This window comes from Candoia aspera, chromosome 7 (assembly GCF_035149785.1).
Source record: "Candoia aspera isolate rCanAsp1 chromosome 7, rCanAsp1.hap2, whole genome shotgun sequence".
Classification (NCBI taxonomy): domain Eukaryota; kingdom Metazoa; phylum Chordata; class Lepidosauria; order Squamata; family Boidae; genus Candoia; species Candoia aspera.
The window spans coordinates 47972182-47992833 of record NC_086159.1 but is presented as its reverse complement, the minus strand read 5'-3'; the positions used below and the strand labels follow the sequence as shown (position 1 = coordinate 47992833).

Genomic DNA, 20652 nt, shown 5'->3' with positions numbered 1-20652 from the left:
TGAGGGAATGATATTAAAGGCAAAACTGAAATACTTTGGCCACATAATGAGAAGACAGGACACCCTGGAGAAGATGCTGATGCTGGGGAGAGTGGAAGGCAAAAGGAAGAGGGGCCGACCAAGGGCAAGATGGATGGATGATATTCTAGAGGTGACAGACTCGTCCCTGGGGGAGCTGGGGGTGTTGACGACCGACAGGAAGCTCTGGCGTGGGCTGGTCCATGAAGTCACGAAGAGTCGGAAGCGACTAAACGAATAAACAACAACAACAACAATACACCAATATAAGGCTAGGAAAAAGTAATTCTTGAATACCTGCTATTTTCCTTGTGGGTGTACTCCAGGTCCCCTCTATTAAATGTTGTCATCTTGTGGGACTGAGGAAGCATGCCTTCTCTGTGGCTCCTCCACCCTCTGGAACAGCATCCCCGAGGCAAGGACAGCACCCTCTCTCCTGGGGTTCTGGAAAACCCCTAAACCTTAGCTTTGGTCCCAGGCCTGGGGTTAATGCATTGTTATATGCGGAAGGGGGCTTGTTTTCATTTAGGTCACTTTTAGATCGTTTTAGTCTGGGCTATCTGTGTGGTTTCATGGTTTATCTGTTTTTATGAATTTCTATGGCTTTGTATGCCACCCAGCATCCATCCAAGTTAGGCAGCTATAACAAATTTAAAGAAAGAAACTCTGAAATGTTCTGTTCTTTCTCCTGGTCATGTGAAACTCCTCTGGATCATGCTGTTCTGAGGGCAGTTTGGACACTGAGCTGCCCCTAGAGAATGGTCCAGAGAAGATTTACATGGTCTGGAGGGGAAACAGTACTTTTCAGAGTTCCCCAGAATGTTTTATTCCCAAATCTGTGAGTTTTGCACATCCTTAAATACAAATTTTTGTCAGCATAAAGATGGATAAATTATCAGCAGTCATTCAAACCAAACCTGCCCTAAAAAACAAAGGGAAAAACAAATTCTGTACTTTCAATAATTGTTTTGAAACCAATTTTGACAGACAGCAATTTCTTAAAAGAATAAACTGATATCAACCCAAAGCAAGCATTAATTTTTGTGGATTTTGACAGCATGTGTTGTTACTGTCAACCACCAGCAAAATAGCCACAGCTGCAGACAGGGAAGAAAATAATAATTGTCTATTTTGGTATAGTACATATTGTGCATGACCAGAAGGTCCACATTTTTTTAAGACAATCTTCTAAAACGGCATTTAAAAGTGTTCAGATTATTCTGTTAAGCTTCCTTGTTTATTGCTTTCTTTTTAATGTTTGTCCTTGGAATGTTACATAATCTTTCAATTTTATTTTAATAAAAGTTAAAATTAAAAAAAGTGTATCACAACACTTAAATCTGACATGCTCGTGGTTACATAGCTGCAGACAATTATTCAGATCCTGAAGGGGTGTTCTAGACAACTGTTCAAGCAATAAATGCAGTATAGTTGATAAGAGATTTGTCATACAAGTCTGAAGTACCTGGTTGCAATATGTAGCCACACTAAGGAAATGCAATTAATTTGTCAAATAAGAAGGATGCTGCAATTTACTGTGTGGATTGTGGTACCAGCACCCTAGAAATTGCAAGAGCTCATGACATAATTAATGCTTCCCCCCATATAAATGTCCTGTCTTAATTCATTTTTCTTTAAAAAATGTATGTTGGCTTTTCCCCAGCACCAGAACATATATATTACATGGATCTTTGGGGTGAAAATAGTAATAAACTACTTCCAATCATCATGATGGATAAGATAGTGTACAACTATTACTAAATGTTGGCTAGTGTGATTTCAGACCTAAGGGGATGTCTGGAACGGCAGTTATCATGATAAACTTCAAAACACCAAGGAACAATTTAGACACTTCTTCTTAATTGCACCAATCCATCCATCCTTTGCTGTACTCAGCAATATAATTCTCAAGGTCATATTTACAATATTGGACATGGTGCTAAGATCCACTAAGGTCCCCTGACCTTCCCAATTATTATTTATTTTGAGCAACTAGCACAGAGATTTGCCTTCTTTTCCCTCCTGGGCTCAGAACTTTTGTGCCAACTCCTGGAAGCAGAAGAATAGTGCTTACCTTCTAACTAGGCACGTGAAACTAAAATTGAAAGAGGAAAATTAAATAACGAGGAAGGCAGTGGTATCAAGGAGGAACCTAGGAAACCCACCAGGGGAAGAGAGGCATTAAAAGGACACAGCAGTGGAGCAACACTCAGGTACATTTTTTGTAAAACATCTGCATGGGTTCAGAATTGATTTTCTATTAAGGTGATGGTGCCTGTTTAAAAGAGAAAGCATTTAAGGTGATCCAGAGAGAAATAACTTGTGATCAGATTGGATTAAGAAAGGATTGTATGGATTGACACTATTATTATTTATTAAATGTATATGCTGCCTGACTCCTAGCAACTCTGGGCAGTTTACAAATGATTTAAAGCATGTAAAACAGGACAAGAAAATGACAAGAAACAAAAGAAGGGTAGAGATGACAGAACAACAAACTGGGTAGAAACAAAACAAAACAACCTAGATTAAAAGGAGGTTTCAATCATGCCCATGAAAGGCCTGGGTCAGGTCTTCAGGTTCCTTTGAAACACCAGCAGGGTGGGGTCTGTTCACATCTCAGGGGGAACCTCATTCCAGAGGCAAACTGTATCCCATATTATCTGTTCATGCAACATTATTTTTAAATAAAGTTTTAACTGTTTACAATCAACTATTCCTCTGAGCAAATGAGGGCTAGAATACCCTCTTCCTCACATCTAAAATACTACACTTGGAAAATAAGTGAGAAGATACTTGCGTACAAATGTTGTCTCAGGCAATGGCAATTTATCTCTTCCCGAAATCTATCTATTTTCAAAATAAACTTAGAAGAAATGCTATCACTTCCAAAACAAATCATTGTTTGCTGCACCAAGACAAAGCAGGGCAGCCGTTTTACTTCTGTGTATTTTCAAAAGCAGCATGTGGAACTCTACACGTGTATTGTCCTTGTCCTATTGACAACACCCAATATTAAATCCACAATACTCTAATATCAAGGGGATGAAGACACATGAAGTTTCAGAAACAAAGATTATGTAGACATTCTCATTCTTTTCCTCTGTATTGGGTCTAAAGTTAGATTAAAAGAAGCATGTTCATCCATACTTCCTAGCTGACATTCATCAGTCCCGGCTTCCATTGCAGATAGCTGCTTTATGCTCATCTGATGACTGGCAAGCACTTAGTGGATTCAAAAAATAAATAAAAGAAATGAAACAACTGAAACATTTGGTGTTTAGCACCAGGTAGAAGCAAAATATTTCATTACAGTAATTCGCTTTACATAGGGCTTACCTTGAATACCACCCAAAAATATCAGAAAGGTACAAAATGCAGAAGCCTGCGTGCTTGCTTACAAGCTACACAGTTGTGGTGGGAGTTGCATGACCAGTAAAATCCTTAATGGCTTGGGTTTTGAGTATCTAACAAACTACAGCACCTGATAAATACTACCTACCTCATCCAGTCAGAGAATGCCTGTTCATCATCCCCACCTACCAGGTGGACTGATGGGAAGAGGCCCAATGGTAGGCATTCTCTGTAGGGGCTCCCCTCCAATGGAAGAGCTTATCTTCACCTTTCAAGGTGACGATGGCTCCCACCCTTATAGCCTTCCAGGAATTTGTAAAGACCTGGCTTTTCCAGAGAGCATTTCAGGAGTCATTCCCAAGCTGCCAATGTAGACTTGGCTCTATAGTACTGACATGTTATTTTATTTTCTGCATTATTGTATTTTATTATATACACTACAAACTATCTAGAATCCAATTGGACTGAAGCAGTGTAGTAGTATAAATATAAAAATAAATGTTTTCAGGTACTCTGCATCCTAGTAATGCTTTGCAAATAATGAACAAAAATGGACACTTTCACATTTTGTTTGTGAGCTTCCCAGAAAATCTAGGTAGGAACAGGATTACAGATCTCTGGTTTCATGCAACAGAATTATTATGTCGCCTGCAGGTATCCACAGCTAGCCACAATGATGCCAAAATATGCATGATGACATGATGCAAACTCTGCCATTTCATATTTGCATTACAACATCACACACAAGTACAGTGTGAGGCACACAGTAATTCAACTTGCAATGTCATGATGTACATTTTATCATTCCTCCCCTCAAAACAGTGGTTGCCAATTATCAGTGAAATGCAGCTGAAGTATTGGAAATAGTTTCATTTAAACAATCATGCCTTAGTTTAATTAGCTAGGATATGATTCTTTCAACTGCACATTAGCTCTTTATATGAACTGGCAAACAAATCAGAAAGTCTTCTATTATTTTGTTTTCCACATTGTATAAAAAAGAGCAGCTTAAATAAACCAAGATTCTAACCCAATCCAATGGCTTAATATCCAAGCTTGTTTTGAAGCTGCTAATTGTACTTTGAATGAAATGGAAAACTACAGACAACAGAAGAGCTGATTTATTTGCCTGCCTATACAAAGAACTGTTAACCAAACTGCTTAACCAAAATGTTTTCATACATAATTTATCTTATTAATCTGAAATAAAATCATCCAGAGCCAACATAGCATTATTTTAATCAGCACTTAGCATTTTAAATATTAATTCTGATTTCTAATTTTTGTCCTGATGGTCATTTTACCAGATTTCCATAATATAGTTCATTCTGTCTTGTTTTCCATATCCTTATGCTTCTATTTTTCCTTTTTAATTTTTAATTAAAATTTAATAAAGAATGTCATTAATTTAATGAGGAATACTGCTTGCTAATCCTCAATACTTAGTTTTAGAAGTGAAAGCTACTGCTTCCCAACAGTAATGCTGTAGCTTTAAAATACACAAAACAGTCCCTTCTTTTCTTACATAATAAGTAAATATAAGGAATTCCAGAATAACAACCTTCAGGACTGGGATCATGTTAGAAAGACAGAATGCCAGACCAAGCTTGTACAACCATTTTAAAGCTGCGGTAGTAATGTAAAATTAAAATTCTTTATTCTACAATGCACTTAATTTATTGCAATTATTTTTTTCAAAGTTCTAACACTTTCCAGTGAATATGACTGAAAAATACCTTAAGAGAAGACATGGGCTTTGGGTTGAAATCTACAACCAGATCTTCAGCAGATGCTAAACAAAAAAATAACAAAAGATAAAGTGCATATATTCCATTTAGGCAAGGAGAATGAAGTGTCACAGACTTAAAAAAAATGAGACAGAAGTTGATCAAAACACCCATACTGATTAATTTTAGTGCACATTTGTGTAATTATCATGTTCCCATTCAATTTTACATAATTCTGATTTTCCATTCCAAAAATGCTTATTAAATATTAATTTTCATCATTAAATACTTCTTAAAATACTTCTTAAAATAATGACAACATACACAAATGCATATTGCTGTAAGCCTGGAACTCGTTGTCTTACTTAGTACTCTTATCCTTTGGATCCAGGTTTCAGGCTTGCAAAAGCTTTAGAGTTCTTAAGAGAATAGGAAGTTTCATTGAGGAAAGAGATAAAATGAGAGTCTCTCTCAGACTTTTTGGATTCAAAAATAACCACAATGGTAAAATGAGGTTCAGGTCGGGTTAAGAAGTACGTGCTCTGAACTTTGTCATCGTAGAAATGGACCACCTTTTCCAAAGTATTCAGTTCAGAAGCTCTGTCAGTCATGATCATAATGACGTTAGGCCAGTGCATGACAGGCCTGTCACTGGGCAGAGATACCACTGCTGGATATTGGTCTACACCCTTTGGGGCTTCCCTATAGGACTGGGGGTGATGATAACCATGTCCCTGAAAGCTCTCTGAGCCACGATTGTCAAAGATTAATGAAACATTAACAGCATCGTATTTCCTGATGAAGCTGGAGATTTTCCCAAAGTAATCTGGATTAGCTTTTGCAGTCAAAGCCTTCATTTCAGATAGGGTTGTTTGTCGACTAAGTGCCTCATGGAAGTAAAAGCTAAATTTGGCAAGGAGAATATTTTTGAGCTTCATTAGCCACAGGAAAAGGTGTGGAGGTTGAACAGCTTTCTGAGACTGGCCACCAAAGAGATGTTTCTTCGTTTCCCGCTGCTTCTCAAAAATCTGTCCCCAGGACTGCAGCTTTGTGTGAGCATTGTGCAAGTGGACCAAGGATGGGAGGAACTTCCACTCAGAGATCTGTGCCTGAGCCTTCAGAAGATGCATCAGCACATCAGTTTCTAACTGGAAACTACCCTCCAGAGGACTAAGGATTGGATGATGAAATCTAGAGAAGGGAAAACAATTTAGTTTATAGAAGACATTATCTCAACAAGCTATTTATTATTTTATTTATCATATATATTTAATATTTATTATTTATAGTAATATTTACTATAAATAATAAATATTATATAGTAATATTTATTCTTTATAGTGTGAAAGTGGAATGCTATCATTCCTTGATATTATTTCTAAGCAAGCAATTAATGAACACTTTTTTTCACTATGTCTAACAAAATTTTAATATTTACCAGGCAGTTCTATATTTATTACAACAATCATGCATTAAGTATGCTGAATGATCATTCTTATACCACTCACTGAATTTATACCAACTCAGCATTGAATACCCTTGGCACCAGAGACTCAACATCTCAAGTACTACATATTATTATATTTACTTGGATGGCAAATCTCAAAAGACCACATCCAACACTCATTATCCATCCTACCTCATTCATGTGTGTAGCTACAGTCTTAAGAACAGAGCACACTCCAATTGCCTAAGAGATAAGACCTAAGGTCAGCATCAGTTATGTAATTAAATTATATGACATCACTTTTTCTTCCTCTTTTCCCCATTCCTCAAAATCATTTTTGCCTATAAAAACCACATTTTGGCCTATATTATATTACATGAATTTCAGTTTTATGCTGATCGTCTGATTATATTCTGCATTTAAGCAACTGTGTACACATTTACTGGTTTTCTGGTTAAAAATGTAAAGATGAAAACAGTGATATATTTGCTATAGAATTGTAACTCTAAATATTTTAATATATATAATTGAACACTGAAAAACTAATTGCCTAGACTCTTTTGATACTATGAACATGTTACCTATTTTGCAAGAATGGGAGCTAAACACTGTCTTAATTTTTGGAATTTAAAACATGCTTTCGTTTTGTCCAGGCTGATCTCAAAAGCTAAGTATGGTGAGTCCTAATGAGAGCTTAGATAGTAGACAACTGGACAATTTTAGCACTGTTGGCTAGTCTGGGAAGTCTTAAAAACATCCCAGAAGCATAGGAAATAGCTTCCTTATTGTTGCCAAAATGATAATGTAGATGAAGTCGCCAAGAGCTCAACATGAAGGTATTGTTTCCACTTCACCACATTGACAAGGGTCTTCCAGATTTCCAGTCATCCCAAAGACAGCCACAGCATACAATGTACACACACTAACCTTGAGCTGTATCTTTTGAGGATGGATTCCAAGACATTTATCAGTTCCTCAGAATTTATATACTTTTGGGTACTGAGGCTGTACATTTTTTCATAGAAGTCAGCAATTTCCATCCGAGCCTGGACAAAGAAACACAGCTGTTCAGAAAGATGAGAAAGTAGTTCTTCTAGGTGAGGAGCTGTTCCTCCCACTGCATTCCGACCTGTTGCTACCACCTTCTTCAGTTCATTATGCAGAGATGTATAGATAGTTCGTATAGAATCCTTGCGGCTGAAGAATGACTGCCCACCTATCATTCGTTGTTGAAGAATAAGGTGTTACTCAAAGATAGGGATGGAACTATAAAGAATAACATAATACAATAATATTCATGCAAATTTTCTTTGGTTTATTATCAGTTATACATTCAAGTGCACACTTGCACAGCTGCTTTCATTATTCCTTAATAGCTATTCAGTTAAAATATTAACTTATATTGATTTATCAACATGATTTATCTATTAATCAAGACTTCCTCCACATCTCCCATGATCCTGCCTTTGTTTCCAATAATATTTAGAAATCTGCTTGTAAGACTACTTGTAACAAAAGCAACATCTTTCCTCGAGATGGATTTATATGAAGGTCTTCTGATACATATGGCCATGACTGTACAGATCACATTGCAGTACAGCTCTACAAAGTTTCTTTCATGTTTTGTTTGGTCAGAAAGCTGAACCGTCTAGAGCTTTTAGTAGCAATGTGAAGTATTAACATTTAACAATGTCTTTTGCTATTCCTGTGCAATCCTTAGTGCATATTAGGCAATATTATAAATTTTGATAATGGTAATTATCATCCATGCTGAGAGCCAGTTTGGTCTAGTGGTTAAGGTTCTGGGCTGGAAACCAGGAGCCTGTGAACTCTGGTCCCGCCTTACGCATGAAAGCCAGCTGGGTGACCTCAGGCCAGTCCCTCTCCTCAGCCCAACTCGGTGCAATGTAGGCTAGCCTCCTCATGGTGCACCCCGGGCAACATGACTTGTAACAGCTAAATAGTCTACACATCTGGCTGCTGGACCTCACAGGGATTTCCCAGCAAGAAAAAGCAGCATGAACACTGAACTGCTATGCCATAAGATTTAAAAAAAATAATCATCCATGCTACACATACAAAGCAATAAAATATATAAGCATTTCCAGAACAAAGCCTTTTGATAATAACAACACATCTAGTTTTCAGGTGCTACTTAGCCTTAAAAATATGAATAAAATTTGCATTACATTAGTAGGCAACCTGTTCTTACTACATTTCATCACATATCAGACCTATTATTTGCTACTCACTTAAAGCTGTCATTTTTGCTCAGCTAAACTTAAATTTGACAAAATTTAAATTCACTGCCCAAAATGTTGCCTATTAGATTTCTCTAAAACTGTAACATCTCTCCCCAAATATTATTCTACATGGAAGACACATGGTTAACCGGGACTGGGGGGGATACTGTTTCTGTTCCATGTCTCAAGCCAACATTGACTTTTCTATGTAATCTGTACATTCTGTCCACAAGTAACACATCTGCACCGTAAGCAAAAGTACCAAAGACAGTGAGGCACATCTTAAATATTGTATTTACTTAAATATTGTATTGTATTTAAGATGTATTTAACATCTTAAATATATTTGAGGTTGTATTGGCTACAGAGGTAGAGGAGAATGAAGAGAGATAGGTGTGCGGAAGTCATTCTGAAGGGAGCGATGGTGCTTCGGATACGTGTTCAGGAATGCACAGATTTGGAAAACTGAACTGGATCTGTAAGAAAAGTCGGGATTCAAGCCTCCTGAGCACTGGCTGTTGGCAAGCCTTGAACGGGGTTCAGCAGATGCTTCGTAGATGAAGAAAAGGCTTCTTCCCCGGACTTAACCAACTTCCCCCAGCCCTCCGCCGTCTTCCTCTAGCCCCGCAAGGGCTGACATGCCCATGACTCATGACTCCTTCCCAGGGAAGCGCCCCCAAAGCAGAACGGGGAAGGGAGGGGGAAAGGTGGACTGCAGCGTCCAGCAGCGGCAGCCGGAGGTTTTGATACCTAGCTTCTGGCCCAGGAAGGTCATGCTATGGTAGGCTTTTTCAGCCGCCGCCAGATGGGCCAGCCCCGCCAGGAGCGAAAGCCAGCTGCTTCCGGCGTTCTTGTTGGCTTCGCGCTCCTTCTCCACATTGTCCTTGGCCTTGTCGTAGGAGAAAATGCCCAAATGAGAGAAAAATGTCTCCAGCACTGCCTGCTCCACCGGCACTGGCGCTCCCACAGGCATCGGCTCCCCCATTCGCCGCCCGCCGCCACCTCCGCTCGCCGTTCTTCGCCCCCAGAGCCACAGGAACGACAATCACGTGAGCGGGAGGTAAGGCCATAACATGCGTAAGCTCCGCCCCTTCCCTTTCAGGAGCCATTCCGGAGAGGCGGTTTTGAAAGGGTCAGCCCCACGTGATCTATCAGGGACGGGAAGGGTGTGGCAATGGGGTGGCCGTCGAGGTAACCGATCAGTTTAGTTATTCGCCCTTGGTGTGGGTGGAGTTCAGTTAATGTGGCATAGCTGGGGGAACAGCGAAGGTTTATATGTATTTTTTATTTATATATATACACACACACACAGTATTTATTTTGGACACCGATTTTATCAAGGAATCAATGCAATTGGCAATAAACCCGAGTCAGAATAAAAAGTATGAAAAAATAAAGAGCAAATTGTATTTGCAGCTCTTTTTCCATTTAGTCTGACAAAGCCCATAGAAAAGAAAGTGGGGTCACAGAAAGCGTGTATAGAATTCCACGAATTAGTGTTGTCCCGATGCGTTCAATCATGGCCAGTTTGGGTGATAAGGATTGTGCAGCCCGATGCAATGAGGGCTACCAGATATCTGAACAGGCAAAAGAGGACAGGGACAATTGGAAAGGAGGTCAAATGAGAGGGAAAAGAGGACATGCTAATTGTTTAACTTTCCTGGCATCTGTGACAAAAATTAGCAAAAAAGAGTACAGTGCTTAGGCCTACAAAATGTGCTAGAACTGCTTAGGAGGCAAAAGCCTTCTGGGTGTAACTGATTAAAGTCTTGTCAATTTCAGACAGCTACAAAAGAGGGTACTAACCAACTAATTTAAGGTCACAGAGCTGAGCTTCTTAACTTGGGGTTAGCACTTACTATGGAAGCACTGCGAAAAGCAAAGGAAACTTTTTAGATAATCGAAAAGCCAGGAAATTCCAGAGGAGGGCATCATCAGAGGTCTGGTTAACGAGATGCAACAGAAGGGCATCAAGTTTGGGTAAGACTGATGGCTCTTCTTCCCCATCTTATTCAGTTTGGCTACATTATTATACACAATTTTCATGTATTCTAGACATTCTCTGGGAATGAAAGCAGGACGACTTATTTCCAGGACAAGCAGGACTGAAGTAAAACTATGCCTGAAAGAAAAGTGACAAGAAAGTGACTATTCTGGCTTTACCTGATCTGCTTTCAGTGTGTAAAGGTGTTGTCAGAACACAAAGAATTGCAATGCTGTAATAGTGGATTTTTCCCCTAAACAGGGTGCATTACACGATCTCTGATGTACCTTCCAAGTCTTAAAATTGTATTTCTGTATTGAGGCGCATTCTTCCAGAATTCTAATAATGTAGTGGCTTTTTTCCCTCTTTCGAGAAGAATGTACTTTTCAACCGAACATTGCTATTAAGTTCTCTGCATCTTTATTTATCTAGGATACTGCCAGATAGAAATGAAGTTTTGCTTTTTATAAAAAGGAAGTTGAAATTGCAAAGGAAGGAAAGTGGTTGATGTAAATATACCTCATGAGCATTTGTGCAAAATCTAAAAGTCTCAGCACATCAGTCTTCTGTACAATTAAGAGTACAGTAGCGCTGGGAACAGAATATATCACGTTCTGAGATGATGTATTAGAAGGTTCAATTTTTGATGTAGCATTTTATTTGCAAAGCCAGGATCACCTCTACCTGATTGTGTCCACCTGTCCCATCAAATCTGGCAAGAAAGGCATGCTATGGATTTTGTCAATTAGAGTGTCATCTGGCAGGTTCCAGGAAGAGAGCCTTTTGTGTTGTGGCACCTGCTCTGTGGAACATCATCCCCTGAAAATCAGATTGGCCCAGGCCCCCTTGGCCTATGCAAGGCCCTGAAGGATTGTAGAGCTTGTAAAGTGGTTGTGTTGATGTCTGTTTATCTTGACTGCTAGTTATGTGTTCATTGTTGGTTTTAACTGCTGTTAGCCATTCAGAGTCTCTTTGATGAGATGGAGAGCCATATAAATTTAATAAAATAAATATGCTTTAAAACACACAATCAAATGTTCAAAAAACTTTATTGATATATGGAATATATCAATCAAGCCTACATTTAGAAGAATGTATTTGGTCTCTTGGTAGTGAAGCGTGGCTTATGCTGACGGCGCAGCACTCTGTGTGGCAGAGGGAACTTAATTTTAGAATCCTGTAAAAAGAGGTTAAATTTTATTAGAAGCCCAGATAAAATTTCATCAGTTTGGGTACTATTCAGAAGATTTAAAAAAAGATACTTCCTACTGCATTAGCACATATCCTTTAAGATTTCTAATGTAAGTACAGAGAAATTAATCTACACAAAATACAGGATGGACTCAAACAAGCTCTTTAAAAGAATAAGGCAAGTGACTATTTTTTTTTAGCAAGTATAACACTTGCTTAATGGTACGAAACAGGATCATTTTGGAAAACTATTTTGCTGTTTTTAGAAAATAAAATACTACGTATTAGAATTGTAATAAATAGAATTGTATAAACTGTTAGTATTGAATATATGTATTTGTTAGGTTTATACCTCACTTTTCCTCTAGGAATTCAAATTGGTGTACATACATTCTTCAGCTTTTTCCCAATAAACTGGAGTAGGTTGGGCTGAGAGACAGTGACCCAATTGTTTTGTAGCTCCCTGAATAGAATATGTCTGTGACTCCAAACTAAAGGAGGATTCTCAATACATATGTATCCAATCAATCAATCTTCTTATAGTCACTGACCAGAATTATAAACAGTTTCATAGAAAGTTACAGGGCTCAGAGAAAATTTTCCAAATTACACAGCTTGATTAAAAAAATAAACAAAAAAGCATATTTTAATACATATAAACATAGACATTTAAATTTGCTCTACTTACATGGAACTGTTTGACAGCAGGTCTGCGGCATTTGCTAGCAGCAATCTCTTCAACCTTCATGATCTGAATAGAATGAGCACGGGCTCTATGACGTGCTCCCATATCACGATCTGCAATTCATCAGTGGAATTATACAACATTTTAATAAAAGAATTGAGATGTATTCAGCTTTGATCTAAATACTCTTATACCAATCTCCATATAAGAACAGTATTTATTGTACAATCTTCAATTTCACTTTCAAAAACACTTCAGCTCTTGAAAGGCGACAAGATATATTTAATATCTGCACACATGACAAGAACATTTTATTACAAACAATGTTCTTTGGGTTTGTATGCAATTAAAATTTCAAAACCAGTAATTATTTGTGGGTCTACTGTATAAGCTGAGAAAGCTTAGAAAAGAATCAACAGATTCTGGAAATGAAAAATATTAATAATAGCTACATTCAATCATTTGTATCCAGAACATAAGAATGTTTAGAATTTTAAAAATAAAACGTATGGCATGACATGTTATTTCTACTTCTTTTCAAATCAGGTGGACTTGTATTGCAGAGTTTAAGGGAAGCTAAATATGCAACAAACATATTTATCGGGGAATTCAACTTAATCAGATATAGAGTTGAATTTATTTGGGAAGGCTTAAATTATGTTTAGTGATATAATCTTTGATATGCCTACCTTAAGATATCCAAATTTAACTGCTTTTACAAGGAAGTGTATGGATCTCCAAACTTTTGAGTTTTTAATTTTTTTTTTTACAAACTTTATATTTCACGTTTTTTTAAAAAGCATTAGTTATTAATGTGTAATGTGTAATATATATATATATAAACTAATTACCAATATAACCATATTGTTATTGTATAAAATACTATACACCTTTAAAAAGAAACCTATTACTCAAGAAACCTGGGAGGGAAAAAGACAAAAAAAACCCCAAACTCTTAAGAAGACATTAAAAAATGAGCAACTAAAAAAAAACAAAAAAACCCCCCACACTTAATTCTAAATACATATATTTTAAAAGACCATTTAAAGAATATATACATATATATCAAGCTATTCAATTATATAACTTTCTTCAAATGAAACATTCAATTTTTAAACAATGAATTAAACCTAGACCACAGAGAATGATATTGTCCATTCTTGCCTCTCCTTGTGTACAAAGCTAATTCAAAGACTGACAGCTGACAAATTTTGTTAAATCAGTTTTTAATGTCTGGGGCACAAGTATTCTTCCATGACTACATCTTCACCATTTCTGCAGCAAGTCCAACACCAATATATCCAAAGTTCTTCACAGATTGAAAGATTACAAATTTTTGGGATATTAGTTTAACAAAACACTAACATCTATCCAAGAATGTGCTTCACCATTAATATACAACTGAGAAGGAATTACAAGTGGACATATCCATTTCTTATGTAACGAAGTTTCTTCAAATTTATTACATCCCCAGCATAGACGGGCAACCTTTTTAAAGCATTGAGAGGTCTAATTGGGCTCTATTAAAATGTTTTGCTGAACTGAATGAATTTTTAGGACACTAGAAACATACCTAGCATTCAAGCCTGAAGCCATTGATTGGGTAATACAGGAGGATACTCCAAGTCTCTATACCAAATTTCTTGCATATCATCCAAATTTGTTTTTGAACTTTTTATTTATTTGGAAATAATTGTCAGTTTAGTCCCAATAAAGGCCTTCGCCAATACACTCAATTGCTCTTGAGTTGATGGACAATTTGGATTTTGAAATACTGTCAGGGGGCTAGCCAAAAGTAAATAACTCAAGGAAAACTTTACCTATCCAAATGGGCACTATACAAAATGACTGTACAACAGATATGGCTAATCACTCATTTCAGACAGATAAAACTAGTAAGGCTAAAATACAAGTACTCATCCAAGTATCTGAATTCAAGGCCAATTATCATTTTGTTTGGCAAATATGGGGTCAATAATTTAATTATTAAAAAAATATTCTTTCTTGCTAAGTTCAAATAGTCAAGTGATTTGACAGTTTAATTTATAAAGTATTTAACACAGAACTATTCTACGATATGAGGTTTGGGTGATAGGCTTTTTTGTTCTAATTAAATAGGGCTTTTTCTTACTCTGTGGCTCCCAAACTGTGCACAATGAATTTACAGGGGCACAGAGGCATATTTTAAATTTTCAAGGGAAACACAGCGATATTCGACACTGTTGAACACTGTGAGAACTACTAGCTTAGGGTAGTTCACACTTCTGATCTAGGGGCACCATGAAAAGATTAGCGAGACACTAACAGCACCTTGAACCAAGAAAGTTTGGGAACCTGTTCTAACTGGTATTTGTTAACACTCAAGAGTCCTTTTTATCCTACAAGGCAGAAAATTACATTTAATATGGGAAGCATTGCTAGCCACAATATCAACTGGAATGTACTTTGATCCAATACTAGTTATGGTTATAGCAGAAAACAATTAAAATCTTTGCATAAATACATAAGAGTCAATCAAGTTCCAATATATAACGTATTTTCAACAATTCCATTTTAACACTCCGTATTACTACTATTTGAGAGCCGGCTTGGTGTAGTCATGGCTAGAAACCAGGAGACCATGAGTTCTAGTCGCGCCTTAAGCACGAAAGCCAACTGGGCAAGTTTGGGCCAGTCACTCTGTCTCAGCCCTAGGAAGGAGGCAATGGCAAACCACTTCCAAAATCTTGCCAAGAAAACTGCTGGTATTTGTCCAGGCAGTTGCTAGGAGTCAAAACTGACTTGAAGGCACAAAAAAACAAAAACAAAACCCATCCTACTATTTACTATCACCTCAGTAAAAAGACAGATTAATATATTAGCTACTTATTTACAAGAGTCAAAATAATAGAAGCATTATATAAAAACAACACTAAAGAATAATTCTGCAACACACATTCTCCTTTATGATAGTGGTATAAGATGATCTTATACTCTGGACGTCTTCTACTTACAGCACTGTGTAACAGCTCCAGCAGTTGTTAAGTCCCTGTATTCCCTGTACATATTGTGAGTTCCACTACGAGAATCATAGCGCAGCCAGATACCAAAGTTTTTCACCTTCAGAGGAGACTTCTCAAAAACCTAAGAGTATACAATTACCCATATTAGAATAGAAAAGGAATCAGTGTTGCTTTAATTAACATTTTTAATTAACATTGTGCCACCCTGCTCTGCAGGGAGGCTGGACCCATTTGATTGGTCCGCCCCCGGCGACTGATGGACCCAGTAGTTTCAGAGGGAGCTGGGGGTTATTCCCGAGGGCCTGCAGCGCGGTCCAGTGGAGGTCCTAGTCATGGCCTGGAATAGGGCTGGGCCTTGGACAGGATCGTGCCTGTGCGACCTCTCTTGCCTCATTCGACCCTTCACTCCCTGTGGTTTACGGAGGAGTTGAGAGTTTTGAAGAGGGTTAAGAGACGTCTGGAGCATCACTGGAGGAAGACGAAGACTGAATCTGACCGAACACAAGCTAGAGCCGCTATTAAGGCCTACCTTGTGGCGGTAAGAGCGGCGAAACATGAATATTTCTCCGCTCTTATTGCATCCGCAGAATGCCGTCCAACGGCCCTGTTCAAGATCCCTCGATCTCTTCTGGGTCAGGTAGATCCAGGGAACCACCTACAGGGCCGTTCGGATGCCGCATTCACAGCATCTGCAGGATAAAATCGCTCAGATCCATTCTAAGTTGGACTCTTAAGCGTGAAGCAGAGTCTGGGGAGATGCCAGGGGAATGTACTTACCCTGTTATCTGGGAACGGTTTGATCCTGTTGGGCCTGAGGAAGTGGACAGGATTCTCCGGACTGTGAATGCAACCACATGTCAGCTTGACCCATGCCCTTCCTGGCTGATAAAATCTGCCTGGGAAGTGACTTGTGGTTGGGTCCAGGCGATGGTTAATGCATCCTTGAGGGAGGGGGTGTTTCTGGCTGCCTTTAAGGAGGCGCTGGTGTACCCGCTCCTCAAGAAGCCATCCTTGGACCCTACCATACTGGGCAATTTTCGCCCTGTCTCCCACCTTCCTTTCTTTTGAAAGGTGGTTGGGAAAGCGGTTGCATTGCAGCTCTGGAGAATTTTGGAGGAAACGGATTATCTGGACCCCTTTCAGTCAGGTTTCAGGCCAGGATACGGGATGGAGACCGCATTGGTTGCACTTATGGATGATCTCTGGAGGGAGCGGGATGGAGGGAGTGCATCCATCCTGGCTCTCTTGGACCTCTCAGCAGCTTTCGATACCATCAACCATGGTATCCTTCTGGGGCGGCTCAGGGGGCTGGAGGTGGGCGGTGTAGTTTTGCGCTGGTTCACCTCCTTCCTCCAGGGCCGTTCCCAATTGGTGGTGATAGGACAGATCCGGCTGACCCCTTTATTGTGGGGTGCCGCAGGATTCGGTACTCTCTCCTGTCCTATTTAACATCTACATGAAGCCACTGGGTGAGATCATCCATCACCATGGGATGAGGTATTATCAATATGATGATGATACCCAGTTATATATCTCCATCCTGGGTGAAGTAAGTGATTCCACCCTTCACAGGTGCCTGGAGGCTGTGGTGGCCTGGATGGGGAACAACAGGCTTCAACTGAACCCTGGTAAGACAGAGTGGCAGTGGATTGATGGCTCCTTGGGTTCCAGGAAGTTGTCATCTTTGGTTCGGAACCAGTGCGGAACCTGGGGGTCCTCCTGGACTCACAACTCCTGCTCAAAGAGCAGGTGGCAGTCGCGGCCAGGAGGGCCTTTGCACATCTTTGGGTGGTGCGCCAGCTACTCCCATTCCTGGACCGAGATGCCCTCCAAACAGTCACTCATGCCCTTGTCATCTCCCATATAGACTACTGCAATGCGCTCTACATGGGGCTACCCTTGAAAAGCATTCGGAAGCTTCAGCTGGTCCAGAATGTGGCTGCGCGGACAGTTATCGGGCTGTAAAATCAGCCCACGTGACCCATTACGCGAGCTGCATTGGGTACAGTTTGCTTCCGGGTCCAATTCAAGGTGTTGGTTATCACCTTTAAAGCCCCACATGGCATGGGACCAGGGTACCTGAGGGACCGTCTCGTCCCCATAACATTGACCCATCCCACCCAGTCAGGCAGGGAGGGCATACTACCGACCCCATCAGTAAATGAATTTCATCTAGTGGGGTTGAGGCGATCCTTCTCTGCAGTGGCACCCGCCCTTTGGAACATCTTGCCCCCAGAGCTGAGACAGGTTTCCTCTCTCTCAGACTTCCAGAAGAAACTGAAGACCTGGCTCTGCTGCTTTGCTTGGGAGGGGGAGAGTGATAGCTCCACCTGGGGATGGCTGGCGCCATAGCACCTCTTAGTGATTGTGTTCCATCTCCACTTGGATTTTACATTTGTTTTTATGTATATTTTAATGGTAATTTTTAGGTGGTTATGTTTTTAGTGTTATTTTATTGTAAACTGCCCAGAGTCCCCCATTGGGGGAGATGGGCGGTGATATAAATTTAATAAATAAATAAATAAAATATCAAGTCTACAATTGAATCAGAATATCCTAAAGCTGCAATCCAATTTCCATAAAATACATTAGGTTTTCTCTGGATCAGAATATAAAGGCTAAAAATGCAGTAAGTGCCTACAAGATTACATGAATCTAATGCTGGAACAAGCTAAAATCTTTATGGAGAAGTCAGTTGTGTTGTGTTCAAAAGGTTTGCTCCTTAATAATTATGTTTACGATTGCAACTTCAGGAATGTTCACTTGTCTAGCGTTCTATCCAAAGTAGTGATCAACTAGATACCTCCACATGCAGTACATGAAATTGATGGCCATTTACTCTTAATTATTGCTAATTATCAGTGTGCTGCCTTACAAAGGTTCCATTTTATTATTATCCATCTACATAGGAAGCACTACCTTACCTTGTAGTAGAAACTTAGCTACGGTTTGTGCAGAGTTTAGCTTCCTTTTGCCTCTCTGCCAAGTTCAATGAGAAAAACTAAAAAGGAAAACTAGGAACTTTCCATACTATTTCTAATTTTAAAACAATTTTATAACTTGTATCCCATCCTATTCCTGGAACAATGGAATAGGGCACAGAAACACTCCTACTATTTCTTACATGAATCTTAAATAAATATGTCATTCATTTCATCAACAGGGGCATGAAATGAAACAGGGGTAAGGTAATCTAAAGCATTTTATAAGATATGACAGAATCAACAGTACTGAAAATTTTAAGACAAATTTTCTGGAAAAAAAATGTCTTAGTCCAAACAGTTTAGATACTTGAGAATATTAGGAATAAGCAGTATTACAAAATAAATATATTTTCAATATTTAAAACTATTCAATTTCCTATTACAATACCTGTCCACAGTACACAATTTCCCCAGAAGATTTTTTCATCTTCTTCAGCTGAGAAACAAAATACCAGAAACGGGACTTTGCAACAACATGGTTAGGAGCAAAGATGCGCATACGATAGAGAGGTGGTGTTGGACATTTGGGAGTAGGAAGACATCTCCCAACAACTTTATACTCCCTCAGCTGAAAGGAAAAAAGAGAAAGAAACAGTAATAAAAATCCATTCTACCGTTAAGAGTCAAAATAGTTTGAAGCATTCTCTACAGCAATAAAGGGGGCTAGCTATTTAACTGCCTCACTAAATTATTCTTGAAAGAATAAAAAAAGACTGATCGCTGAATTTATGTTTGGCTCACAGGCACTCAGCAAGGTAAGTTAAAATAATTCTTATCTAGATCTTAATTCAATAATTAACACAACTTTTTTTAAGCACAAAAAAGTATTTAGCCTTAAAGTAATTCACTAAATCAAACTAAGCTCACTCCTCCCCAATTTTCAGTAAGTTATATTCTGTAGAGTCAGCTATAAAGATTTTCAAAAATATTTATCGAGGTAGAACACCTATTGCCTATTTGAAACCCACCTGAAATCAGTCTTGGAAACCGACACGAGGATTACAGAGAGGAGAACTTAAGGATGACATGAGTAGAATAGCTACAGTTGCATTTTCTTCCCCTCTCTCTCTCTCCTACATTGCAGCCTGGACACGAGAAAGAAGCTGCGAGCTGAATCCGCCGACTTGAGCAGCGATAAATTTACAGCCAAACCCGGGCCCACGCTACAGGAAGCTGGCGCGGCGGAGACAGCCATATTGGGTTCAAACTCGTGGCAGAAAAAAAGACGACTGCAGGAAGGTTCCCGAACTGGGATTCCTTCCCCGCGTTTCTATCGTTCTTTGGCGCGCTCACGTTCCTTCAGGCAGGTAGGAGCCTCTCCCCGCGCGAGACTCCCGCAAGGCCGCACAACACTCACCGTACCCGACGCCTTCATGGTCTCACCTCTCTCCCGGCCGCCCAGAAAAGGAAGTTTCGCAGGCGCAGCGCGCTCACGTGACCACCACCGACGCGAAATACCGCCTTACCGGAGAAGGACTATCGACCATTGGACTTAAGGAGCACACTCTTATTGGATGTAGGAAACGTCTGTCTTTGAAAGCCGGATTTCGATTCGTCCTCTTTTAACCACTCTAGCGCATTTTTTAAGGCGGTGGCTAAAGCTTAATTCGTGTCCGAATGATTGGTGTAAGCGTGCTTGTTCTCTTGCTTGGTGAAATGCATTGGTGTATTCGGAAGCGACCGGCAGTGCTACAGTATTCTTATTTTTTTGTGTTCGCTGGTTTGTTTGCTGTTTGCTATAATGCTGTTTAAACATCTGTAAGGAACCTTATTCCTACATAATATGAAATTCTGGTTTGCTTAAGTATAGCATTACTGAGCACACCACAGTTAACGGGGTGCCTGGAGCACGCGAAAGATAGTTTCAGGTGGGTCTTCCTTTGCGCCGGTGCACACTATCGGTTGGGGGAAGCGAAGGCAACGGTGGGTTCAGAACAAGCTGCTGTGCGATTGGACGCGACTAGGCAGGGCAACCTGTTCTCCAGCAAGCCGCTTTGGAGGTGAAGGCTGGGTTACG

The 20652-nt window shown here is 39.4% G+C and overlaps 2 protein-coding genes and 1 non-coding gene across 3 annotated transcripts; all 3 read right to left on the bottom strand.

Annotated features, from left to right (window-relative positions):
• Nucleotides 1-231: 231 nt before the first annotated feature.
• On the bottom strand, nucleotides 232-9790 carry KICS2 (KICSTOR subunit 2). The gene is made up of 3 exons (XM_063309258.1): nucleotides 9540-9790; nucleotides 7474-7762; nucleotides 232-6290 (listed from the first exon to the last, which is right to left on the bottom strand). The coding sequence occupies exons 1-3, from the start codon at nucleotides 9772-9774 to the stop codon at nucleotides 5474-5476; spliced, it is 1341 nt and encodes a 446-aa protein (XP_063165328.1). The 5' UTR covers nucleotides 9775-9790; the 3' UTR covers nucleotides 232-5473.
• A 2013-nt stretch (nucleotides 9791-11803) lies between these two features.
• RPL18A (ribosomal protein L18a) lies at nucleotides 11804-20100 on the bottom strand. The gene is made up of 5 exons (XM_063309257.1): nucleotides 19993-20100; nucleotides 19024-19203; nucleotides 15643-15772; nucleotides 12653-12762; nucleotides 11804-11950 (listed from the first exon to the last, which is right to left on the bottom strand). Exons 1-5 carry the CDS (start codon nucleotides 20008-20010, stop codon nucleotides 11858-11860), a joined length of 531 nt encoding a protein of 176 aa, XP_063165327.1. The 5' UTR covers nucleotides 20011-20100; the 3' UTR covers nucleotides 11804-11857.
• Nucleotides 12868-12996, bottom strand: LOC134501693 (small nucleolar RNA SNORA68). Its single transcript, XR_010068379.1, has one exon. It is a non-coding gene; the product is annotated as a small nucleolar RNA SNORA68 (small nucleolar RNA).
• Nucleotides 20101-20652: the final 552 nt, after the last annotated feature.